The sequence below is a fragment of the Phyllobates terribilis genome, unplaced genomic scaffold (assembly GCF_046119375.1).
Source record: "Phyllobates terribilis strain yellow unplaced genomic scaffold, ASM4611937v1 Scaffold_11__3_contigs__length_659146591, whole genome shotgun sequence".
NCBI classification, from domain to species: domain Eukaryota; kingdom Metazoa; phylum Chordata; class Amphibia; order Anura; family Dendrobatidae; genus Phyllobates; species Phyllobates terribilis.
Window position 1 is genome coordinate 533347652 of NW_027362771.1, and position 27204 is coordinate 533374855.

At 45.3% G+C, this 27204-nt stretch overlaps 1 protein-coding gene across 1 annotated transcript in view; it reads left to right on the forward strand.

The window, feature by feature from the left end:
* Positions 1-22217, forward strand: part of LOC141165287 (melanin-concentrating hormone receptor 1-like) — a 62133-nt gene extending 39916 nt beyond the window's left edge. The window contains exon 4 of the mRNA XM_073650881.1: positions 19675-22217. Coding sequence (XP_073506982.1) covers positions 19675-19891 — 217 coding nt within the window. The 3' untranslated portion in view covers positions 19892-22217. The remainder of the gene's footprint in view (positions 1-19674) is intronic.
* Positions 22218-27204: the final 4987 nt, after the last annotated feature.

Here is a 27204-nt window from a genome sequence, read left to right on the forward strand (position 1 = left end):
CATGACAAAAAAATGACCACTGTAGTTTTACACATTGCAGAAGACTGCATCAGCCATACAAGGCTGACATGACCTCAGGCACAACTGTGCCTATCACATCGCATATCACAACCAATCAGGAGAGACTATAATAGCCTGCATAAAAGCTCAGGCAGAGAATGCAGAAGCCATGTTATGGTGATTTAAGATAGTGAGTGGGCACCAACGCTGACAGATCAGCAGTAGAGATTGGAAGATAAAGCCTTAATAAATTGGACAGTACTTCAGACAGTAACATTTTGCACAACTGCAGGAGTGAAAAAGAGAGAGTGCTAGTCTGTTAATAATAAAGCGTTTCAATTGATTAGGGGGAGAGAGAGAAATAGGAGAGGTGCCAGCAACAGAAGTGCCAGATTCATTGTGATTGATCAGTGATATGGTGTAGCTGGCATTTGAATTACATCTTTTTTTTTCCTTCCTTCATTCTTGCACTAGAAAGCAGCAGCAAGACAGCACAATATTTTTAACGAAAAGAAAAAAAAATCTAAAAATCAGTGTCAGTCAGAGACGGTCCGCTTACTTGTCACAAGGAACTACACTAAGTTTTTGCATGTCTTGTGCAATCCTTTTTGTGAAGGGGAATAATTGTTTTTAAAATTAGAAAATTCCCCAAAATCAAGACATTTAACTGCGACTATCTACCTCACAAAGTTTGCATGTCACAAAATTTTTTTTTTACACTCTTCTTTTACTAGTCAAATTTTACATCCGTACACACCACACTAATATTGCATCCTGTTGCAGGTAGTGGACATGTACCTACTGATCACTTGTTACATCTTTTTTTTCACGTGGCTTTACACTTGTTAAATAGAATAGAAAAAAATATTTTCAAAACATAGACATTTAACTGTACATGTCTGTTTTTGCACACCTGCGTAACTAGTCCAATTTGACAGCCGTACATGTCATACCTATGCAGTGGCCTGCTGCCACATTTTGCTTTCCGTACATATACACACGTGGTCAAAATTGTTGGTACCCCTTGTTTAATGAAAGAAAAACCCACAATGGTCACAGAAATAACTTGAATCTGACAAAATTAATAATAAATTAAAAATGTATGAAAATGAACAAATGAAAGTCAGACATTGCTTGTCAACCCTGCTTCCACAGAATTAAAAAAAAATTAAACTCATGAAATAGGCCTGGACAGAAATGATGGTACTCCTGAAAATAATGTGACAAAAAGGACTTGTTAAATCAAGTTGTGTCCACTAATTAGCATCACAGGTGTCTACAATCTTGTAATCAGTCAGTGGGCCTGTATATAGGGTTACAGATACTCACTGTGCTGTTTGGTGATATGGTGTGTACCACACTCAACATGGACCAGAGGAAGCAAAAGAAAGAGTTGTCTCAGGAGATTAGAAAGAAAATTATAGACAAGTATGTTAAAGGTAAAGGTTATAAGACCATCTCCATGCAGCTTGATGTTCCTGTGACTACAGTTGTACATATTATTTAGAAATGTAAGATCCATGGGACTGTAGCCAACCTCCCTCGACGTGGCCGCAGGAGGAAAATTGATGACAAATCAAAGAGATGGATAATACGAATGGTAACAAAAGAGCACAGGATAACTTCTAAAGAAATTAAATGTGAACTCCAAGCTCAAGGAACATCAGTGTCAGATCGCACCATCCGTCGTTGTTTGATCCAAAGTGGACTTCATGGGAGACGACCAAGGAGAACACCATTGTTGAAAAAATATCATAAAAAAGCCAGACTGGAATTTGCCAAACTACAAGTTGACAAGCCACAAAGCTTCTGGGAGAATGTCCTATGGACAGATGAGACAAAAATGGAAGTTTTTGGCAAGGCACATCAGTTCTATGTTCACAGATGGAAAAATGAAGCATATCAAGAAAAGAACACTGTCCCTACTGTGAAACATGGAGGAGGCGCTGTTATGTTCTGGGTCTGCTTTGCTGACTTATTGCAAGATTGTAGACACTTGTAATACTAATTAATGGACACAACTTGATTAAAGATGTCCTTTTTGTTCCATTATTTTCAGGGGTACCATCATTTCTGTCCAGGCCTATTTCATGAGTTTAATTTTTTTTTAAATTCTGTGGAAGCAGAAAAGCAATGTCTGACTTTCATTTGTTCATTTTCATACATTTTTAATTTATTATTACTTTTGTCAGATTCAAGTTATTTCTGTGACCATTGTGGGCTTTTCTTTCATTAAACGAGGGGTACCAACAATTTTGACCACGTGGGAATAAACATCAAGCTCTGTTTATTTTATATGTCTTAATAAAAGGATTGTCTCATTTTCATTAATGGGTAAAATTTCAAATCACTTGTAAAAACAAGCAACTTTACAATGTACCTCTTGCTAAAAAAAAGTTCTCAAAAACGGAGGGATTTTTTATTATATAGTGTACACCTCATTGCCTAGTTACCGGCCACCCTGCAGTCTCAGAGTGGCATTTATCTAGGCAAGGAGCGCACATGACTTTCAGGCTCTATGCTTTAAAGGAGTTGTCCACTACTAGGACAACCCCTTCTTGAACTAAATGTTTGGCCTCCTGCTGGTGCCATTCCAGTGGTGTCAGCACTCGCGGTCCCGGGGCTCTCGTTCGGTTGTTGTGACACTTGACCCCGGCGCCCAATCAGCGCTGGTGTCACTGTCTCCGCCTTCGGACAAATCGAACATGAAGAGTTAGTCCGGGCTACAGCTGATCTCTGACTTCCTCCTCATGTTCAATTTGACAAAAGGTGGAAACAGTGAAGCCAGCGCTGATTGGCTGCCGGCGTCATGTGTCACAACAACAACATGGGAGCCTGGTACCGCGAGTGCCGACACCGTGAGGGTGGCGCCAGCATGGGAGGTGACTATAAGCTTTTTTATTTTATCGGGGCCAAGCGTAGGGGATGACAAGGAGTTGTCCAAGTAGTGGACAACTTCTTTAAGTCTGGAGCGTCACGTTAAAGCTGGGCCCGGATTGCTGGATCCGACCAACTTCAGTTCTCCTGAGCTTCTCCTATGCTGCAGAGGCAGATCTGCCTCTGTTTGCAGCATGGAAGAGCGCTCGGTCAGGACAATCGACATAACCATGCTGCTAGTCTTGTGGCCAGGAAAAAATGGGGATTACAGAAGTGGGACCCATACCAATCCAATAATTATCACCTATCCATTGGATAGGTGGTAATATACCGTATGAAGGCTGGAATACCCTTTTAATTCACCAAATACAGGAATATATACATACTACCTGGCTTGTATAGTGGACGTTAGGTAAGTATATATGATATTGATGCATTTTGGTCCCCATAACATATTGCTGTATTAACCTTTTCACCCCTCAGGCCGTTTCTATCTTCCTGACTAAGCCAATTTTTTCAATTCTGACCAGTGTCACTTATTTTTTCATGACATGTTGTACTTCATGTTAGTGGTAAATTTTGGTCAAAATGATTTGCGTTTATTCACGAAAGTATCGAAAATTTGACAAAAAATTAGAAAATTTTGCCATTTTCAAACTTTGAATTTTTATGTCCTTAAACTAGAGAGTTATACCACGCACAAAATGGTTAATAAATAACATTTCCCACATGTCTACTTCTCATCAGAATAATTTTTTAATCATAATTTTTTTGATAGGAAGTTACATGGGTTAAATGTTTATCAGCAATTTCTCATTTTTTCCAACAAAATTTACAAAAACATTTTTTAGGGATCACATCCCATTTGAAGTGACTTTGGGGGGGCCTATATGACAGAAAATACCCAAAAGTGACACCATTCTAAAAACCGTACCCCTCGAAGTCATTAAAACCACATTCAAGAAGTTTATTAGCCCTTTAGGGGCTTGACAGGAGTTAAAGCCCCTTTTTTCCTACAAAAATATTGCTTTAGCCCCAAATTTTGCATTTCAAAAGGGTTAACAGGAGAAAGTGGACCATACAATTTGTTGTGCAGTTTCTCCTGAATACACCGATGCTCCATATGTGGTGGAAAACTACTGTTTTTGTGCACAGCAGATCTTGGAAAGGAAGGAGCGCCATTCGACTTTTGGAGCACAAAATTGGCTCCATATTGGGGTGATCGCGGACGCCATGTCATGTTTTCAGAGCCCCTGATGTACCTAAACAGTAGAAACCCTCCACAAGAGACTACATTTTGGACACTAGACATCTCAAGAAATGTATCTAGAGGTGTGGTGAGCACCTTGAACTCACAGGTGCTTCACAGAATTTCATAACGTTGAGCTGTGAAAATGAAAAAAACATTTTTTTTCTGCAAAAATGTTGCTTCAGCCCCAAATTTTTAATTTTCACAAGGATAGCAATTTCTTCTGGGCACGCCAATACCCCATATGTGGTGGAAAACTACAGTGTGTTCGCACGGCAGAGCTTGAAGGGGAAGAAGCTCCATTTGATTTTTGGAGCGCAAAATTGGCTGGAATAGATAGCGGACACTATGTTGCATTTGGAAAGCCCTGATGTGCCTAAACCGTGGAAAATCCCCACAAGTGACCCCATTTGGGAAGTTACATCCCTCAAAGAGCTTATCTAGAGGTGTGCTAAGCACTTTGAACCCACAGGTACTTCACAGAACGTTGAGCCATGAAGATGAAAAAATAACATTTTCCCGTGTGTCTGTTTTTATCATCAGTGTCATCACTGATTTTCACGGATGGATAAAGAAGGAAAGAAATTACAAAGTTTCTCCTAACCTTTCCAATGTTTTGACAGCTGCTTGCACTTGAAATGTGGCCTTTTAGGCTCGTGGAGGCGGAAGCTGTCCACAATCTTATGGCGGCGGCAACCTGGTATCCATACTCGGTCCCCAGCTGCCACTATTTCTCCCGGTGTCGTCTCCACCTTCCATTAGCACGGGTCCTACAACATTACCCGTGCCCTCCCCAATGCACTTACTGGGAAGGTCCGCTTAACCACAAACACTTGGTCAAATACATGTGGCCAGGGACGGTACGGAGCCAGTCCACAGCTTTTTTTGCTGAGTTGTATTTCACCACAGCCATATTCTTTAGCTTGGTGAAAGGACTTGGGAAACCATATCTACTCCAGCTGTCATTTCTCCCAGGAAGTCCTCTAAAGCTGCTTTCACTTGAAATGTGGCCTTTTAGGCTCATGGAGGCGGAAGCTTTTCACAACCTCATGCCGGTGGTGGCCGGGTGTCCATACTCGGTCCCCAGCTGCCACAATTTCTCCCGGTATCGTCTCCGCATTCCACAAGCATGGGTCCCACAACATTACCCATGCTCTCCCCAGTGCACTTACTGGGAAGGACCGCCTAACCACAAACATGTCTTCAAGTGAATGTGGCCAGGGACGTACGGAGCCAGTCCACAGCTTTTTTTTTTGCTGAGAGTTGTATTTCACCACAGCCATATTCTTTAGCTTGGTGAAAGGACTTAGGAAACCATATCTACTCCAGCTGTCATTTCTCCCAGGAAGTCCTCTAAAGCTGCTTTCATTTGAAATGTGGCCTTTTAGGCTCGTGGAGGCGGAAGCTCTTCACAACCTCATGCCGGCGTCGGCCGGGTGTCCATACTCGGTCTCCAGCCGCCACTATTTCTCCCGGTATCTTCTCCGCCTTCCACAAGCACGGGTCCCACAACATTACCCGTGCCCTACCCAGTGCACTTACTGAGAAGGACCGCTTAACCAAAAAACACGTGGTCAAGTGAATGTGGCCAGGGACGGTACAGAGCCAGTCCACAGCTTTTTTTGCTGAGTTGTATTTCACCACAGCCATATTCTTTAGCTTGGTGAAAGGACTTGGGAAAACATATCTACTCCAGCTGTCATTTCTCCTAGGAAGTCCTCTAAAGCTGCTTTCATTTGAAATGTGGCCTTTTAGGCTTGTGGAGGCGGAAGCTTTTCACAACCTCATGCCGGCGGTGGCCGGGTGTCCATACTCGGTCCCCAGCCGCCACTATTTCTCCCGGTATCGTCTCCGCCTTCCACAAGCACGGGTCCCACAACATTACCCGTGCCCTCCCCAGTGCACTTACTGGGAAGGACCGCTTAACCAAAAAACACGTGGTCAAGTGAATGTGGCCAGGGACGGTACAGAGCCAGTTCACAGCTTTTTTTGCTGAGTTGTATTTCACCACAGCCATATTCTTTAGCTTGGTGAAAGGACTTGGGAAAACATATCTACTCCAGCTGTCATTTCTCCTAAGAAGTCCTCTAAAGCTGCTTTCATTTGAAATGTGGCCTTTTAGGCTTGTGGAGGCGGAAGCTTTTCACAACCTCATGCCGGCGGCGGCCGGGTGTCCATACTCGGTCCCAAGCCGCCACTATTTCTCCCGGTATCGTCTCCGCCTTCCACAAGCACGGGTCCCACAACATTACCCGTGCCATCCCCAGAGCACTTACTGGGAAGGACCGCCTAACCACAAACACACGGACAGGTGAATGTGGCCAGAGACGGTACGGAGCCAGTCCACAGCTTTTTTTGCTGAGAGTTGTATTTCACCACAGCCATATTCTTTAGCTCGGTGAAAGGTCTGGCATAGATGGAAACCGTATCTACTCTGGGTGCCATTTCTCCCAGGAAGTCCTCTAATGCAGCTTGTTGCAGAAGCAATGGCAGCCCGTCCAACATCAGCTCGCACTTGTGGGTGGTGCTTTGACACAAAAACATCTTTCTTTGCGCATTTAATTTCATGATTACAGAGTTGGACAATGGCCTGATCTGCAATGTGGTTTGAGAAATAACATGGATAAGCACGTCCGATCCACATTAAAAAAGCAGCCATAGAGTGTCCGGGAACCTTCCCCCACACTTTTCTTAGCCAGGGCTGCTTTTCGGCAGGGTTGGACAGGCCCACCAGAGAACCGGAGACTCCTCCGGTGGGCCTTGGCTTCTCCTTCAGGAGAGTTCATAGTGCCTAGGTGAGGCCATGATGATGATAGAGGCCACCATCTGCTTAGTTTTCTGTTACTTGGAATGCAAGCGCAAGTATGCAGCCAGCCACCCACCCACCGACAGGCCGCAATACTAAGCTGCCAGATTTCTGGGCAGCTGCTTGCACTTGAAACATGGCCTTTTAGGCTCATGGAGGTGGAAGCTTTTCGCAACCTCATGCCTCGTGTCCATACTCGGTCTCCAGCCGCCACTATTTCTCCCAGTGTTGTCTCCGCCTTCTACAAGCGCGGGTCCCTGAACATTACTGCTGGTACTTTTCTGTGGGAAACTGCTTGCCTCCTACCAGCCTGGAATATTTCCAGTAAACTATGGTACGACGCCATGGTATTAGCATTGCCCCCCGGTACCAGTAGCGAAGCCATCCCCAATTTCCTTCTCAGGAATTTTATTTGGTAGACTGAGTGGCTGCCCAAACACGTTAGTTTCTCACAAAGGAGCTGAACATAGAGTGGCAGTAGGTGCAAGTTTCTCCAGCCTGTTAGATATCAGAGGGTGAACGGCAGCACATATGATCAGTGGTTAGCACTGAAGCCATGCAGCGCTGGGATCCTGGGTTCAAATCCCAGCAAGGACAACATCTGCAAGGATTTTGTATGTTCTCCCAGTGTTTGCGTGGGTTTCCACCTCTGTAAAAAAGCACAATTAAGCAAAAAATATATAGAGATGCCAAAGCATAGTAAAGATTCCTCAGGACCTCTTCCAATATCCACACAAATAGTTTTGTCAGAAAATAGCAAAATTGGGGATTTAAAACATAACTTAAACTGAGTATTTTTCTTAAAAAAGAGAATTTTTTTGGTAGACAAACATATTAAAATTATAAGAGAGAACTGACTGATGACCCTTGTCCCTATAAGAGTACAATTATTGACAGTGGTCAAAATTATTAGGGTCTCAATACACACGAGTCCATATAGTGAGTAGACTCAATACATATAACATTTGAGTGTACAAAGGATTAAATAAGAAAGATCTCAACCATATTCAGTTTTGTCCTCTATGTCCTTTGTATCTCCTCAGGATTCCCTGTTAGTGGTGGAGTTCTCATCGTTTATTGTCCCTGCCAGTCCCTATAACTTAGAGAGGCCCTGAGACACCAAGAACTCCCGCCCTTACAAGGGCAGTCCACAGCTGACCCTGTACTAGTACAGCCCTGAACTAGCCCTATTAGTGCCTCCCGACGCTTTTCTTCAGGATTCTGAGTCTTCAGGGGATTGGCACATGCATCTCCACATCAGGAATAAGGGAAAAAGACCCACCCTCCAGATTATGGATGGGATACTCTTATAGGGACAAGGGTCATCAGTCAGTTCTCTCTTATAATTTTAATATGTTTGTCTACCAAAAAAATTCTCTTTTTAAGAAAAATACTCAGTAAAAGTTACATTTCAAATCCCCAATTTGCTATTTTCTCTCAGTAAAAAAGCAGCCATAGAGTGTCCGGGAACCTTCCGACACACTTTTCTTAGCCAGGACTGCTTCTCGTCAGGGTTGGACGGTCCCATCAGAGAATCCTCTGGTGTGCCCTGACTTCTACATCAGGAGAGTTCATAATAGCGCTAACTTTGCAGCTGCTGTGGGGCTCTTGAGAGGGGGAGAAAGGTTAGCCCTCAGAATCAAATCCTCTGGTGGGCCCAATGTTTTTCAATCTGAAACAGCATCTCAGTGGGAGTTGTATTTCACCACAGCCATATTCTTTAGCTCGGTGAAAGGACTGGCATGGAGGGAAACCGTATCTACACCGGCTGTCATTTCTCCGTCACCAGGTTCCGCCCATTGTCACATACGACCATGCCTGGCTGTATTTTCAGAGGTGAGAGCTACAGATCAGGCTGCTGTGTTACAGCTTTCAACAACTCTGCAGCGCTGGGCGGTTTGACACCTAAGCATTAAGTATGTTATCTTCAACACAGCCTGTTGCCGCTTGGCCAAGGCAGTGCTGCAGTGCTTTCAGTTTGTGACTGATGTGGTCATTTCGGAGATGGAGGAGTAGGTGCAGGAGCTGAACAATGTGATTACATTGAGGTTACATTGGCGACTCTGCTTTTTATACTAAAGAAAGATCCTACTGGTTTTATTTTTACGTTATTTTTTAAGACAAATGCATTCACCGGGAAATGTCATTTTTACATTTTACAACCTTATCGGGCAATGTGGTGTATGACACATCATCAGACACATCCTGTTTCATTTATGATGGAGGGACTCTGAAAGTCACAAGGCCTATGTTTATAGGGCCATCAGGCGGCCCTTACTATTCTTAAAAGGCCAGCAGTCGGCCCTCGCTATTGTTAGAGTCATCAGCCGGCTATGTTTTGTTGTTCCCATTATTAACGAGTGGTTCTCCTATACTGTTATTGCGTATGCAGTGACTGCAAGGGCTGCCAAAAATTCGGACGCAACCCAATACCCCTTTGAAGAGACATAGAGGAGGGTCTCAGTAAAAAAAATGTTTCCATTATAAAGGAGCGGGTCTCCTATAGTGGTAATGCCAATGCTGTGACTGCAACGGCTTCCAAAATTTGGGAAAAACCCCACTAAGAATTTAAAGACACATAGAGCAGGGCCACAGTAACAAGGTATGACATGTTCCCATTAGAAAGGAGAGAGTCTGCTATACAAGTTATAGGGTATGCAGTGAGTCCAACGGCTGACCAAATTTAGGAAAAACCCCACTAAGAATTTAAAGACATAGAGCAGGGCCACAGTAACGAGTACGACATGTTCCCATTAGAAAGGAGAGGGTCTGCTATACAGTTATAGGGTATGCAGTGAGTCCAGCGGCTGACCAAATTTAGGAAAAACCCCACTAACAATTTAAAGACACATAGAGCAGGGCCACAGAAACGACAAATTCCCATTACAAAGGAGAGGGTCTCCCATAGTGTTGGCCTATGCAGTGAATGCAAGGGCTGCCAAAAATTGGGAGGCACTCCAATGCCCCTTGGAAGAGACGTACAGGGCCTCATGAAAATTTTTTCCCATTATTAGGAAGTGGGTCTCCCATAGTGTTGGCCCATGTAGTGAATGCAAGGGCTGCCAAAAATTGGGAGGCACTCCAATGCGCCTTGGAAGAGACTTAGAGGGTCTCATAAAAAAATGTTCCCATTAGAAAGGAGCGGTTCTCCTATATTTGTAATGCCCATGCACTAAGTGTATGGGCTGACAAACATTTACCCCTGGGGGGTATACATGAACACACTGTATAAATTTTTTTTTTTACGGGCATCATAAACACCCTTTAAAAAAATTATGTGGGTGTTGCATCACGGACCACGGTCACCCTGGTGATATGGTGGTGGAGGATGAGGAGAAGGAGGAGGACAAGAGCAAATAACCAAATTCAGGAAGGGTATACCCATGTGTGAGTGTGAAAAGGTGCATGGGAATACACCTCCCAAGAAAAGACACTGGGTTTGAGTTTATGTTACGCTGCAATCATTCGGTGGTGTTGAGAAGTCTGGCCCAATCCAGCCCTTGTTCATTTTTATAAGAGTCAGCCTGTCAGCATTTTCAGTTGACAGGTGGATGCGCTTATCAGTTATACACTGTGTGCCGAATTATTAGGCAAATGAGTATTTTGATCACATGATACTTTTTATACATGTTGTCCTACTCCAAGCTGCATAAGCTTGAGAGCCAACTACCAATTATGTAAATCTGGTGATGTGCATCTCTGTAATGAGGAGGGGTGTTGACTAATGACATCAACACCCTATATAAGGTGTGCTTAATTATTAGGCAACTTACTTTCCTTTGGCAAAATGGGTCAGAAGAGAGATTTGACGGGCTCTGAAAAGTCCAAAATTGTGAGATGTCTTGCAGAGGGATGCAGCAGTCTTGAAATTTCCAAACTTTTGAAGCGTGATCACCAAACAATCAAGCGTATCATGGCAAATAGCCAACAGGGTCGCAAGAAGCGTGTTGGCCAAAAAAGGCGCAAAATAACTGCCCATGAATTGAGGAAAATCAAGCGTGAAGCTGCCAAGATGCCATTCGCCACCAGTTTTGCCATATGTCAGAGCTGCAACGTTACTGGAGTATCAAAAAGCACAAAGGTGTGTGATACTCAGGGACATGGCCAAGGTAAGGAAGGCTGAAAAACGACCACCTTTGAACAAGAAACATAAGATAAAACGTCAAGAATGGGCCAAGAAATATCTTAAGACTGATTTTTCAAAGGTTTTATAGACTGATAAAATGAGAGTGACTCTTGATGGGCCAGATGGATGGGCCAGAGGCTGGATCTGTTAAGGGCAGAGAGCTCCACTCCGACTCAGACGCCAGGAAGGTGGAGGTGGGGTACTGGTATGGGCTGGTATCATCAAAGATGAACTTGTGGTACCTTTTCAGGTTGAGGATGGAGTGAAGCTCAACTCCCAGACCTACTGCCAGTTTCTGGAAGACAACTTCTTCAAGCAGTGGTACAGGAAGAAGTCGGTATCGTTCAAGAAAAACATGATTTTCATGCAGGACAATGCTCCATCACATGCATCCAACTACTCCACAGCGTGGCTGGCCAGTAAAGGTCTAAAAGAAGAAAAAATAATGACATGGCCCCCTTGTTCACCTGATCTGAACCCCATAGAGAACCTGTGATCCATCATAAAATGTGAGTTCTACAGGGAGGGAAAACAGTACACCTCTCGGAACAGTGTCTGGGAGGCTGTGGTGGCTGCTGCACGCAATGTTGATCGAAAACAGATCAAGCAACTGAGAGAATCTATGGATGGAAGGCTGTTGAGTGTCAGCATAAAGAAAGGTGGCTATATTGATCACTAATTTTTTTTTTTTTTTTTTACATGTCAGAAATGTTTATTTCTAAATTTTGTGCACTGATATTGGTTTACCTGGTGAAAATAAGCAAGTGAGATGGGATTATATTTGTTTTTTATTAAGTTGCCTAATAATTCGGCACAGTATTAGTTATCTGCACAAACAGATATCCTCCTAAGATAGCCAAATCTAAAAAAAAAAAACACTCCAACTTCCAAAAATATTAAGGTTGGATATTTATGAGTCTTTTGGGTTGATTGAGAACATAGCTGTTGATCAATAATAAAAATAATCCTCTAAAATACAACTTGTCTAATAATTCTGCACACAGTGTAATTCCACCAGCGGCACTAAAAACCTGCTCTGATAAAACGCTAGAGGAAGGGCAGGCCAAGACCTCCAAGGCGTAGAGAGCCAGTTCATTCCACGTATCCACCTTGGATACCTAATAATTATAAGGCACAGAGGAATCATGGAGGACGTTGGTACGGTCGGCAAGGCAATCCCTCAGCATCTTCCCAAACTTTGCACTCCTTGTGAGAGTACCCCGCGCCTCAGGGCTTGTGCAATGGGAGGGGCTAAGAAAATTCTCCCAGAACTTTGACAGTGATCCCCTGCCTCTACTGGATTGGAGTTGTGTCTCTCTCGCCTATAGTCCTTGGTTGTCCAACGAACTATGACCTCTTCCGCCAGCGTTTTCAGATGGGAATTTTTTTAATAGTTCCGCAACAAGGGCCTTCTGGTACTGCCACATTTTTGTAGACCTGCTCGCCTCAGGAATAAGAGATATAAAGTTCTCCTTGTAGCGTGGGTCTAGAAGTGTCACCAACCAGTAATGACTGTCACCCAAAATTTTGAGAACGCGAGGGTCATGGGAAAGGAAGCGTTATATAAACTCAGCCATGCGTGCCAGACTACTAACAGGCAATTCTTCCGTGTCCTCACCAAGAGGACGAGCACCATGCTCTCCTCCTCCTCCTCTCTATCCTCAGGCAATCCACGCTGAACAGACGGTATAACAGTTGTGCAGGTAATACCGTCTATAGCGCATGAAACTAGCTCCTGTTCTTCCTCCTCCTTCTCCTCTTCCTCATTGTCACCCAATCCACGTTGGGATGAGATGAGGCTGGGCTGTGTGTAATCACCCTGTATGGTTCCTTGCTCCATCTCATCGTGCTCCGTCTGCAATGCATCCTCTTTGATTGTGAGCAGAGAGCGTTTCAGAAGACAGAGAAGTGGGATGGTGACGCTAATTATGGCGTCATCGCCGCTTACCATCTTGGTGGAGTCCTCAAAGTTTTGGAGGATGGTACATATGTCTGACATCCATGTCCACTCCTGAGGTCTTATGTGTGGAGTCTGAACTGAATACCGACGGCCTTGTTGATGCTGGTACTCAACAACTGCCCTCTTCTGCTCACAAATCCTTCCCAACATCTGCAGTGTACAGTTCCAACGTGTGGGGACATCACACACCAGTCTGTGAACCGGAAGCTGCAAAAGCTGCTGAAGCACGGCAAGAGTGCCGGAAGCTGTAGCTGACTTTCTAAAATGGGCACACAGGCGGCGTACTTTAACAAGCAGATCCGGCAGCTCCGGGTAGGATTTGAGAAATCGCTGAACCACGAGGTTAAGCACATGGGCCAGGCATGGTACGTGTGTGAGCTCGCCTCGCCTCAGAGCCGCCACCAGGTTCCGGCCATTGTCACACATGACCATGCCTGGCTGTAGGTTCAACGGTGTGAGCCACAGATCTGCCTGCTCTTTCAGAGCTGTCCACAACTATTCAGCATTGTGCAGTTTGTCACCTAAGCATATTAACTTCAACACAGCCTATTGCCGCTTGGCTGAGGCAGTGCTGCAGTGCTTCCAGTTTGTGACTGATGTGGTCATTTCGGAGATGGAGACTGAAGAGGAGGAGGAGGCTGAGGAGGATGAGGTGCAGGAACTGTAGACTGTGGGGGCAACCCAGATTGACCTAGGGCCTGCAATCCTTGGCGTCGGGAGGACGTATTCCGTCCCAAGGTCCGACTGGGTCCCGGCTTCCACTATGCTAACCCAGTGTGCCGTCAGCGAGATGTACCGTCCCTGCCCACAAGCACTTGTCCACGTGTCCGTGGTTAGGTGGACTTTCCCTGTAACTGCGTTGTTGAGGGCACGGCTAATGTTTTGGGACACATGCTTGTGTAATGCGGGGACGGCACCCCGGGAGAAATAGTGGCGGCTGGGGACCGAGTACCGAGGAACGGCCACTGCCATTCGGTTGCAGAATGCTTCCGTCTCTACGAGCCTAAAAGGCAACATTTCTAGCGCAAGCAGTCGCGAAATGTGTGAATTTAGTAGTGTGGCCTGTGGGGCGTTGGCTGCGTATTTGCGCTTGCGTTCCAAGGACTGGGGTATGGACAATTGAACGCTGCAGTGGGACAAGGACATGCTTCCTGATGCTGCTACTTGAGAGTGTGCAATGACAGGTGCAGGGCAGAAGGCATCTTCGCATGCACCATGGACAGGGGATTGGCTTGCATGCGCAACAGCAGAAGAAGCAGTGGTGGCACCCGCAGACACCGTTCCTGGACCCTGGGGTTCGGCCCACAAAGTCAGGTGCTTTGCTGCCATGTGCCTGATGATGCTGGTGGTGGTCAGGCTGGTCGTTTTGCCACCCCTACTGATGCTGGCCTGGCAGGTGGTGCAAATGGCCTTTTTGGGGTTATCGGCAGAGTCTTTAAAAAACAACCAGACTTGGGAAGACCTAACAGTTGTACTGGCAACTTCCTTCGTGTTGGTGTTATTGGGAATGGTTGCCTGTCTTCTTTCTGTGGCCACCACACTGCTTCTTTCTGCCTGTTGGGGTGCTCTGCCTCCCTCCCCCTGTGTGCTGCGCTCCTCGCTCTGCATGTCCTCCTGCCAGGTTGGGTCAGTTACTATATCATCCACCGCCTCTTCTTCCACTTCCTCACTCTGGTCCTCCTCCTGACTTTCTGGCAATTGTGTCTCATCATTGTCCACCTCTTGAGGCCCGAATCTATAATTGGAAAAGTGATCAGCTCTTTGGAGTGTCCAAGTGTGGGATCAGTTGTCTCTGGGCACTCGGCATGGAGGGAGGAAGGAGGTTCAGGGTGAAGAATATGCGGTCCAGACTCACAGCTACTGAGACTTGACCGTGTGGAAGACAAAGTGGTGGTGGTGGTGGCTAAGTGACTGGAAGCATTATCTGCTATCCAACCAATAACCTTTTCACACTGCTCTGTGTTCAATAGTGGTGTTCTGCGGTCCCCTATTAATTGGGATAGGAAGGTCGAGCGAGAAGATGTGGGTGTCTGTTGTGGCACAATTTCAACTTGCCTATGGCCTCGGCCTCTGCATGCACCATCACCATCACGTCCAGTTCCCCGTCCCTTGCCACGTGCCTTGCCCATTTTAAATGGAGGACAATATCTTACACGCTCACTACAAATGACTGAATTAGGAGCGAACTTATATGTGATCCGTGAGACGGACAAACCACAGTTTAAATAGCTGGCCTGTAGGTAACTATTTTGAACAGCAAACTGGTGTCAATTGCTTCACTGACACACTGAAATTTTTTTTTAATGGAGGCCAGAAATGGCAGTATTTTCTGAAAACGTATATGTGATCCGTGTGACGGAGGAAACACAGTTTTAAATAGCTGGCCTGTAGGTAACTATTTTGAACAGCAAACTGGTGTCAATTGCTTTACTGACACACTGAAACTAATTTTTAATGGATGCCAGAAATGGCAGTATTTTCAGCGCAATTATATGTGATCCGTGTGATGGACAAGCCACAGTTTTAAATAGATGGATTTTTAGAGCTGTAATATGTAAAGGACCTGGCAGTATTCTGCAGTGCCAACAAGCAAATGGCACAGAACAACGGTGTTCTCTGGATTGCTTTTTAAGCAAATAATGAGTATTAAGATCCCAAAAAAATTATTCCTGGTCCCTGATACCTGGGGCTATTTCTAGAAATATCTAACAGCAGCAGCATACAAAACTGGAATGGAGCCTCGTGTGCTATGTGCACTGCAGTCTGCTATATACCCTGCCTGCCTATATACACTGCCTACCTGATATCTCTGCAGATTAGTCCTCAGAAGGACTGTTTGTTGAGATGGATATGTGTCTCTAAAATAGTTTGGTACACCTACACTAACTAGAAACAAGCAAATTTCTCCCTAGCTCAGTAGCACCTCTCCCTACACTGTCTGATCCGGAGTGACTGTGACGAGCATGGCGGTGCCAGGTCTGATATAGACCTGATGATGCTGTGTGGCCAGCCAATAACTGTAATGCCACAACCAACATGGCTGCAACATTACAGTGCGTGGCAGGCAATCCCTGCATGTTCATTGGCTTTGTAAAGAGAGCCAAACATGCAGGGAGGAGACCCGAGCTCCCGCTGAGCAACACCGGAAATACTCGGCAAGCACCGAGCATCTCGAGCAGTGAGATGCTCGGGCGATCACCGAGCAGTAGCGAGCATGCTCGCTCATCACTAGTTGCATCTAGAAAGTTTGCTCCTAAATTTGTTGGTTCTCATAAAATTATTTGAGGTGGATTTCAAAGGGGATAAAGAGTATGAGTTAGAGCGTGTTTTCGGTTCCAAGCGGGTCAGGTGCCAACTGCACTATATGGTTAAGTGGAAGGGTTATTTTCCAGAAGATAGCTACTGGGTTAATTTGGAGGATCTTCATGCGGATCGCCTGGTGAGTGAGTTCCATCAGCGACGTCGGAGGCTTCTGAGGGTCCTGTAGCCCTTTGTAGAATGAAGGGATAATGTCATGGCTTGGTTTTGGGATCCAGTGACCTTTTGTTGCATGGTAGTTTTCCATCTCTGCTGGGCTACAGTCCTTTTTGTCTTTGTCCAAGTGCTGATGCTTTATTTTGTCTTGGTTCTCCTTTTTTAGTTGACTTCTCTCCTGGTGTTTTTCATTTTCCCTTTTGGCTCTGTCCTATCACATTTTGGGATGGCTTTATATTTTCACCTTTCAATTACCTCACTTGCTTGTTATACTTCCATATAGATTGGTGTTTGGAGTTCCAGCTCCTCAGCTAGGGGTTTACCTTGTCTGGTAAGACGCAGTTGTTTTTCCTGCAATGAGTCTGAGAGTTTTACACCCTAGCATCTTTCCCTCCTTTTCCACATTTGAGGGTCTGGGAGGTCTCACTTATTCTGTTTGTTTATTTGGTTCTCCTTATTTATCCGTGTCTATCCTTTGTGAACATGTTTTAGTTTCTCACCCTGGGTTCTGATGTCTCCCTGCACGCTTTACTCTACCTTTGCAGGATTTGTGTTGCAGCCTACCCTCTGGTTCCTCAGGAGGTACAAGAAACCCATTGACGGCCTTTTAGGGAGCCAGGTCCGACAAGGTGTATTTAGTTGTGCGGCTAGGGCCTTTTCTAGTCTGTAAAAGGACTAGTTGGGTACAGGTGCGGCTTCTCTCTTTGGTAGTTCTTTCCCTTTTCTCTTACCCATGTAAGTGTGTGAGCACGATCATAGCATATACCTCTTGAGGAATTCATCTGTGGGTGTAGTGAGCATTTTTAACTCTCTGCCAACCCAAAGTGAACCCCGTCCCACCAAGGCTTGACTAAGCTGATATGACATATTTGTTGGGGCTTCCTTTCCAGTGCTTGGTAAACTTTATAGTGGCCCTCACCAACCCTTTCCATCACCTCATAGGGCCCTTGCCACTTGGTGAGAAATTTGTTCCCCACTGTTGGCACCAAGACCCACACCCGATCCCCAGGCTTAAATTGTTTCACCCGAGTCACCGGACTATACCCCCTGGATCGTGCCTTGAGGAGGCGCTCTTTTACCTGGCCCCTCACTTTGGTCCCTTGACCCAAGAAATCAATATGGCTGGCTGAATGTGAAAACTGAAAACTGGTTCCTGGATCCTGGGGAACAACATTTACCATTTTTACATTTTCCAGGGTACCTTTCAAAGTTAAGTCCCTGAGTTGGGCAGTTCCAAATTTTTTCCTGGACACCTCCAGCTCAGAGATATTGACTTTAGGTGATGCTTCCACATCCTTATTGCCAACCCATGGTATGTGACAAAGTTTTTATCACTATAACCTGGTTGTCAGTCAAGCTACCAGGTCATATCGCTTACCCCCACAAATTCCAAAATAGAGTAAAATAATGACCGACAATTATAGGATGTGACAAGTTTTTGACCATTCCCACCTTGTGGTTCATGGAACCTCAGTCTGTGTCAATGTCGATCCTTGCAACAGACAAGTTTTTGTCAGCTCCATGAATACACCTGATGCCTATCACTTTCCTAGGGACTGGCACATGTGAAAGTGTGGCACCTACCAGGGTCACTAAACTCCTAGAGACCATAAGTCCAGTCACTTGCAGTCCCACCGGAGGCCCCTCGCCAGGATGAGGAACAGTGTTAGCGGCAGGGTAGGGGAACTCAGGCTCTCTTGACTGCTCAGGGAGTTCTCTGCAGCAAAGAATCTTGCCACCAGGCTCACTAGGTCATCTGTGTTTTGGAGATCTCCTTTAGCAACCCAGCTTTGCACGGATTTCGGTAGTAGAATGGATAAATTGGTCCACTGCCACACTTTCCACCATCTGTGCTGGATTTTTGTACCAGGTGTAACAGGTCGAACATCTGTGCCCAGGGAGGTTTTTCCCTTTGGTAGCGCCAGAAGTGCATTCGTTGCTCCCGGCCTCCCAGGGTTACACCCAAACATGCGATAATCTGTCATGCTTCTGGGTTCAAACTCTTGAGCCTGTGTTTTGTGGCCGGTTTCTCTGTCTGCAGAGCCACAGCAGATACACCTTTTCTTTTTTAGCATAACACAGGTGTTTACATTTATTCATTTGTCTGCCCGATCACCATTCATGTGCAGCTTTATATTCTGGCCCCCTGCTGGCATTTCATGCTGGTTAAAGTTTCTTTAGGATGTTCAGCCATTCTGCTATAACTTAAAGCCAGTCAGTGAAATTCCAGCTAGAGTTTTTCTTCTTGCTGTTTCTGTTCTTTTCTCTACACCTACCTTCTGTTTCTTTTTAGGAAGTAAGCTGCATATAATCTAACAGTATGTACTTTATGCTTTACTTGGTATTTTGTTTAGTTTTCTTTGCTTACTCTGGGATCTTTCCTTTTTTTAAGCACACTTTCCCTTAGGAGGTACAAGATACACTTGTCAGCCTATCAGGGAGCCAGGTCCGAGTGGTCATCTATAGTTTTTCCTCCAGGTTGCTGTGAAGCTGCTAGGGCCTGCGTTACCAGATACTTTATAGTTTTACCTCTAGGTTGCTGTGAAGCTGCTAGGGCCTGCGTTACTGGATACTTTAGTCTGTACAGGAACCGGGTGGGGTTTGTGCAGTGTATTCATAGTTACATCCTTTCTACCCTGTGTTTACTATTAAATGCCCATAAAAAATCTCTGCCTTCAGCTTTTCGTACTCCTTGGCATCCTTGCAGAGCTAGGTCATAATATGCCTTCTGTGGTTCCGGAGTAAGATATGGCGCAAGGACGTTTGCCCATTGCTCGGGGGGGCAGTTTTTCTCTGTTTGCCACCCCCTCAAATACAGTCAATTACAAGATGACGTTTTCAGCTATACCATTTTTATTTACATTCAGCTTTTTTGTTGCGTTTTATTGCACTTTTTGTCCGGCAGTATGATGAAAAAGCAACGTTTTTTTCCACGGTTTTTATTTATTTTTTACTGTGTTCACTGAAAGGGTTAACTAGTGTGACAGTCAGGTCATTTCGGACGCGACAATACCATATATGTGTACATTTTTTATTCATTTTTACATAAATATAACTATTTATTGTTAAAATATTTTTTCATTTTTATTTATTTTGAGATATATTTATTAGCCAAACTTTTATGAGTGTGTCCATTTGGTTGATATATGCCGTAATATTAATTGCCTCCTTTCTAATTGCAGTTGCTGCCGATTTCTTTTCCGCCATTGGGCTGGATTTTGGCCGATTGCAACCTTACCGAATAATGGTCCAAGCTCTGCCATCAACAGTCCTCCCATAGATGGATATTGTGCTCCTCAGCACCGGAGGAGGACTATTCACCTGGAGACCCCCCCATGTTCTATCACTGAAAGCACCAGGATCAGTCTGGGAATTCGGGATGAAAGCAGCGTCTTGTAATACCTGCTGTAATTCTTATTGGGATGATAATGGAAGCCCTAGCTGTGCCTCATCCAAGTAAACATCTTCTTGGTTGCTGTACGTCAGGTTTAGTGCCCTGATGTTCAACTTGTGATTTTCCTCCTGTTGGACAAACTACAACACCCAGCATCCCAAACAACCTACAGCTATTATAACATGCTGGAAGTTGTAGTTTGGCATCAATTATAGAGTGGAAATCACTGTGTTAAAGCTCTGATGCTTGATTATCGGTCTAGTATTTTTTTAAATGATACTTGAGGTGTTATAGTAGCGGTATATTTTATGTACAGAGATATAACGGCACAATCATTAATCATAACTTTAGGCTTAGCTTAAAGAAGAAGACTACCTTGTTCAGATGAGACAGGATGGACAGGGAACATATTTGCACTAAGGCTTTATTCACTTGAGTTTTGATTTATTTTGACAGCTAAAATGAGTAGTAAAACAGGAAAAGTGAAAAGGACCAATACAGAAGATTTATGTCTTTAAGGGCTGGTTCAGATGACTGTTTTCTCTCCATCCGAGAAAATCGGTCCAATTATGCTAATCACACTTTGATCAGAGTGGGATCTGATTTCCTCGGAGGTGGAGAAAATAAAAGTTTCTCCACCTTCCCCATTATATCAGTCCGTGATGTCACCCGAGTGCGGTCCGATTTTTTTCACTGATTCATAGACTTGAATGGGTGAGTGCCATCCGATTCTCAGAGGAAAATTGTGCATGCTGCAATATTTTTTCCTTGGACCACTTGTCCGAGGAAAAATTTGGACGTGTGCACAGCCCCATAGAATAACATGGGTAGGAGTGCGATCCATCAAATCCGAGAATAGCACTCGACCGATTAAAACAGCCATCTGTATGAACCTAATGAGTGCGGATCAATGACATCAAAAGTTGATTGGAGCTTGTTTAAAGGAATGCATCATCAGAAAATGACATATTGTTGAACCCGTTCGTCAGCAGGCAATCTTTCGTTTTTGCGCTCTCTTTTTTTCCCTCCCCTTCTTCCAAGGGCCATTACTTTTTCCTTTCTTTTTTTTTAATGACATAGCAATATGCCAGTATTGTTTTTTTTTGAGTGATGAGTTGTAGTTTTTAATGTTTACCATACAACGTACTGGAAAAAAAAAAAATCCAAGTGCTGTGAAGTTGCAAAAATAAAATCAGAATCTCAGTTTTCAGACACAGTGTTTCAGGCTATTGGCCTTCATCAGTGCAAAGTATGTGAACTGATTTGGCTAGGTGAGAGGCTCTGGACTGAGGTCCAAGGGGTAACATTTCTCCTTGTGGAGAGTGACATATCGGTTCTGGCATGCCAAGGTAAGGAGGCTTATTCGCCATGCAATGCTCCACCCCTTAGACCTCAGTCCAGAGCCTCTCACCTAGCCAAATTAGTTCTCATACTTTGCACCGATGAGGGTCAACACCCTGAAACACTGTCTGAAAGTTGAGATTCTGATTTGGCTTTTATCCTAAGTCATGTGCCAAGGCTCATTAAAGGGTCGATGGTGACTTGTAGGATTGCTGCTTCCAACAGGTGGAGCTATACAGTTTAAGTCCTCTTCCTTTCTGAAGAGGCAATTTGCATATTCAGTTTCCCAGAGGAGAATTACACGGTGAAAGGTTACCTTTTTTAATACCAGTAGTTTCATGTCCATGATGCTATGATCAGGGATACAAAAATGTTTGGCTACAGGTAGACCTATTCTTTTTTCTTTTATTGTGTGGCAATGAGAATTCATCCTTGTTCTAAGCTTTTGCCCTGTCTCCACTACATACAGACCGCCAGTTGGACATTTGGTACATAAAATTAAGTATACTACATTTATCTAATGTCCTTGTGGCTATTTTACACTCATACTTCCCTGTCTTTAAAAAAAGATTTTAAAGAAGACTTTTCAGAAGTCTCATTGTCATCACAGACAAGATGACAGTTAACCTCTAAAACACAAGAGGCGAGTCTAGAATAGCCTTAGTGACCACTGTGAAAATTGCAAAATCTCTTTTTTTTTTAAATACAGATTTTGATGAGAAAAATGAAAACAAAAAAAACATATTTAGCATATAACATTAATATGAACATTTTTTGATGATACAGTCTCTTTAAGGCCCTTTCACATGGCTGGTGAAAACTGCATGGGGATGAAAGAATGGTTCGGTCCATGTACAGCATACATATTGTCATCAGCATGTCCGGTGTTTACATGGGAGATGTGCAGCTGACAACAAGGTTTTTTAGGCATGTATATGTAGCACCCTGAGGATTCGGCTGCTACAGGGGTATTGCACCTCAACCCAGAGGTGTGGTATTCCACTCCCGGGTAAGGATGGAGTGTGGAACTGAGCTCGGTAGGCTGCATGCACTACACACATCCCATTTCCGGGGAACAGGCCGACGGTACTCCCACTTAGAAATGTGCAGGTACGACCGAGTCTGTTCCTGGCTGGAGTGGGAGGGGGGTGGTACATCCCATGTAGTGTAGGGGCAGATAGGGGGAGCAGCCTGGGTAAAGATAGGAGCTCATTGGGTGCTGGTCACCTGAGCTCACACATAGAGGGTGTATATAAGGTGGGCACCAACTAAGATCAGGGTCAGATGCAGAGGATCAGATGCAGAGAGTCAGTCAGCTGCAGAGAACAAGTCAGGAGCAGAGGAGAGAAGAAAGACAAAGACCCAGAGTGAGAGAGGAGAAAAGAGAGAGACCCAGAGCACAGAAGAGAAGGACTCTGAGATCCCAACTCAAAGCACCGGGTGAAGAGTCGGCATCAGGGTACCGGAACCCAAGCTGGTGGGGGTAAAAACATTCCCCAGCCAGAGACCGGAGACCGTGGGCAGCGTCTGCCACGGTCACCCATCACATCCACCCCGAAGGCACACCACATGAAGGGTCAGGGAACCCAGGGCCAAGGGTGTCCCAACAGAAGGCCCGAGGGAGCTGGACCTAGGTGGATTACTGGTGGGGACGGCCAGAGAACGGGACAGAAAGAGAGCTCAGGGCCACGCTCCGGACTTGTTTGGGGGTTGGCTGGATCCAGGACCTGGTGGACGCAGCACGGCTCGGGTGGTCACTAGCAGCTGGAGTGACCAGTACAACATCTGCAGTAAGTAAACACCCTTAACTGCACAACCCGACTCTGTCTTCACTGCCGTCTGCACTACACCACCACAACCCCCATCCTCTGCGCCTGTCCCCTCTGAGGCTATACCCCTCCCGTTGGGGGTTATCCCACCAAGCTGCGCACCCACCATCAGCCTCAGCGGACCCTGCTGCAGCGGCGGCCACAGTGACCGCATCACAACGGGTGGCGTAGTCGACACAAAAGAACTCTTAATAACATCTGTAGGACTGCCACATAACACTGAGCTTGACGCCCTGGGCACGGGCCGGGTCACAGCCGCTCGGAGACTACAAACCCCCCCATCTGATCCGGTGCCGGGTATTCCCCTCAAAAAGGAATATGTCCCAGGGGGCGCGTCAACTTTGGCGTAGTCGGCAGGATTTGAACCTGCGCGGGGAAACCCCAATGGATTTCAACCAAAGTTGACGCGCCCCCTGGGACATATTCCTTTTTGAGGGGAATACCCGGCACCGGATCAGATGGGGGGGTTTGTAGTCTCCGAGCGGCTGTGACCCGGCCCGTGCCCAGGGCGTCAAGCTCAGTGTTATGTGGCAGTCCTACAGATGTTATTAAGAGTTCTTTTGTGTCGACTACGCCACCCGTTGTGATGCGGTCACTGTGGCCGCCGCTGCAGCAGGGTCCGCTGAGGCTGATGGTGGGTGCGCAGCTTGGTGGGATAACCCCCAACGGGAGGGGTATAGCCTCAGAGGGGACAGGCGCAGAGGATGGGGGTTGTGGTGGTGTAGTGCAGACGGCAGTGAAGACAGAGTCGGGTTGTGCAGTTAAGGGTGTTTACTTACTGCAGATGTTGTACTGGTCACTCCAGCTGCTAGTGACCACCCGAGCCGTGCTGCGTCCACCAGGTCCTGGATCCAGCCAACCCCCAAACAAGTCCGGAGCGTGGCCCTGAGCTCTCTTTCTGTCCCGTTCTCTGGCCGTCCCCACCAGTAATCCACCTAGGTCCAGCTCCCTCGGGCCTTCTGTTGGGACACCCTTGGCCCTGGGTTCCCTGACCCTTCATGTGGTGTGCCTTCGGGGTGGATGTGATGGGTGACCGTGGCAGACGCTGCCCACGGTCTCCGGTCTCTGGCTGGGGAATGTTTTTACCCCCACCAGCTTGGGTTCCGGTACCCTGATGCCGACTCTTCACCCGGTGCTTTGAGTTGGGATCTCAGAGTCCTTCTCTTCTGTGCTCTGGGTCTCTCTCTTTTCTCCTCTCTCACTCTGGGTCTTTGTCTTTCTTCTCTCCTCTGCTCCTGACTTGTTCTCTGCAGCTGATTGACTCTCTGCATCTGATCCTCTGCATCTGACCCTGATCTTAGTTGGTGCCCACCTTATATACACCCTCTATGTGTGAGCTCAGGTGACCAGCACCCAATGAGCTCCTATCTTTACCCAGGCTGCTCCCCCTATCTGCCCCTACACTACATGGGATGTACCACCCCCCTCCCACTCCAGCCAGGAACAGACTCGGTCGTACCTGCACATTTCTAAGTGGGAGTACCGTCGGCCTGTTCCCCGGAAATGGGATGTGTGTAGTGCATGCAGCCTACCGAGCTCAGTTCCACACTCCATCCTTACCCGGGAGTGGAATATCACACCTCTGGGTTGAGGTGCAATACCCCTGTAGCAGCCGAATCCTCAGGGTGCTACATATAAACTGTGATTAGCCAAAGAACAAGCATTTTCTCGTTCATTGGAAGCTCATCTCCACATTTATAATGGCCAATGATTGGGAAAAAGCGTTCTTATGAGTGTGTACGGAGTGCACAGGATCCTGATTTTTCGAAATAAAAATGAATAAAAGCTGCACAATGTGAACAAGGCCTAAAGTTTTCAAAATTTATACTTCTCAGTGTCTAATATGGAGATTAGTGTTTGGGTCTTTTCTCTTCTAGGACTAATAAAACCAACTGCAGGAAATACTGCATCCCATTATAGAAGCACCATGCATTGTCAACACTGTTGGCCTAAAAGAGTACATCGATGACAGATATTTGTGTCATGTCCGTAAAAAAAACCCTCATGTGTTTTTGTCACTTGACATATAATGGAGATTGCGGGTTTCTGGCTATTTTACCCCTTTTGAGTTAGGCTGGGCAAGTCATAAAGAGGTTTTCCAGTGTAAACAGGTTATCACCTATCTAAAGGATAGGTGATAACTTGCCGATCAATGGGTGTGTAACTAATGGGATCCGATCAGTGGTTTAGGGAAATTTTATGCCAGTTACAAGAGGGCGCGTCAGGTTGGACGCCCAACCGCCATTCCATTCATCCCCTATGGGGCTGCCAGAAAAATGCAGAGCACAGCAGACCCATAGTAAATAAATGGAGCGCAGTTCAAGCATGTGCACTGCCACTCTATTTTTTTCGAAAAAATTTCCCATTCTGCTGAGCAGTTGCACCCCCACTGATCAACAATCCTATGGATAGGTGGTAACTTGTTTTGACGGGACAATCCCTTTTGTAACACAGAATCCATATTCTATAGAAACACAGGGTCCTAGCACTGGCACCCCACCTATTAGATCTTTGGGCATATATTCGAGACATGCTATATCTGTCGTTAGACAATCCCATAAAAGCTCACCGCCATTTTCACTAAACTATATATGCAGGCAAAATCCGACATAGTTCATTAACCTTCTGTGCCTCATCGTCCCCTGATGAAGAAAGAGTAAAATAATCCCAATGATAATTATTTTCTATCTACTTTTCCATTTTTCAATTCAGAGCTCAAAGGCACAACTACCAGGATAGCAAGCAGCAATGAGGCCCATCCTAAGGGCTTTGTATAGTCACCTTTTGCAGCCATTTTTTCTTATGCAATGCATCTAAAGTATAAAGAGAAACAACATCGCAGACAGTCTTCATTACCGTATTCTATTGCTTTGTGTCTATCCCAATAGAGGCGTGGGGGTGTCCGCTGTAAAAAAATCAACTAACAAACAAACAAAACTTGCGAATGATCCTACATTCATGTTCCCTACACTGTCCCCTATTTCTTGTTAACATATCAAATATACGTTAGTTACATCTACAGGACAGACAGGGGTGACTATTACTGCAGGATCAGACTACACAGGGTTTGTTTGTTGTCTGTTACCATGGAGATGCATAGTTCTGAGACACTAAAGAAGACGATTTGCTCCGTTGTTTCACTTTGCCGTACAGCAAGCATTCTTCTTACTTATGGCGTTGTATTAATTCCTAGAATACAGGCCGAGAGGTTTTTTAGAGTATTACATAGGTTACAATTTGAAATTAAGAGGATCTGACGGCTTTAACTAAATGGTATTTCTAATATTGATACAGTAAAGCATACTGTATAAGTTCAGTCATTGCATAAATGTTCACACCACTGCAAAAGTTTACCGATGATCAAAACTGAAAATGATGCAGCCCATATGGAAAAATACCTTTTTATTTTATTAAGCTCCCATAATGCAGCTATTTTTTTTTACATTTCCTACCTTTAAAGGAACTTGTCATGTCAGATAACGCTGTTAACCAGCATACATGGGGATAACCTGCAAGTTAATAGTGTTAAAAAGCTGCCCGACCGCTGTACTGAAAGCCCGGCTCCCAGGAGAAAATGAACTGTAATCCTCCCGGGAGCCGCCAGCTTTCAGTCATAGAGGCATGCCAATGAGGCTTCAGTCACCACTCAGTATCCAGTGAGTGGCAACTGTAAATGTGCCCCGGCACTTTGAATTTCAGCCACCTCTGCATGGATGCATTGCACTACCAGCTGTCAGTCAGTGCAGGGGCACTCATTGTATACTGAGCGATGACTGTAAGCGCGCCTCTATGACTGAAAGCTGGCGGTTCCTGGAAGAATAAAGCTATTTTTTTCCCAGTAGCTGTGCTTTCAGTATGACCACTCACAGTGTACTGAGCGGCGCCTGTAGCCGCGCCGGCGCGCCTCTATGACTGAAAGCCGGCGACTCCTGGAAGAATAAAGCTATTTTTTTCACAGTAGCTGTGCTTTCAGATTGGCAGCCGTGCACCTTTCTAACACTATTAGCCTACAGATTAACCCTATATTTGCAGATTAATAGCGTTATACGACGAGACAGATTCCCTTTAAACAGAAATGAGTTGTCAATGCGAGTATATCCATTGACACCTGACCTGAACAAATCATCACGTATTGCAAAATTAGTGCC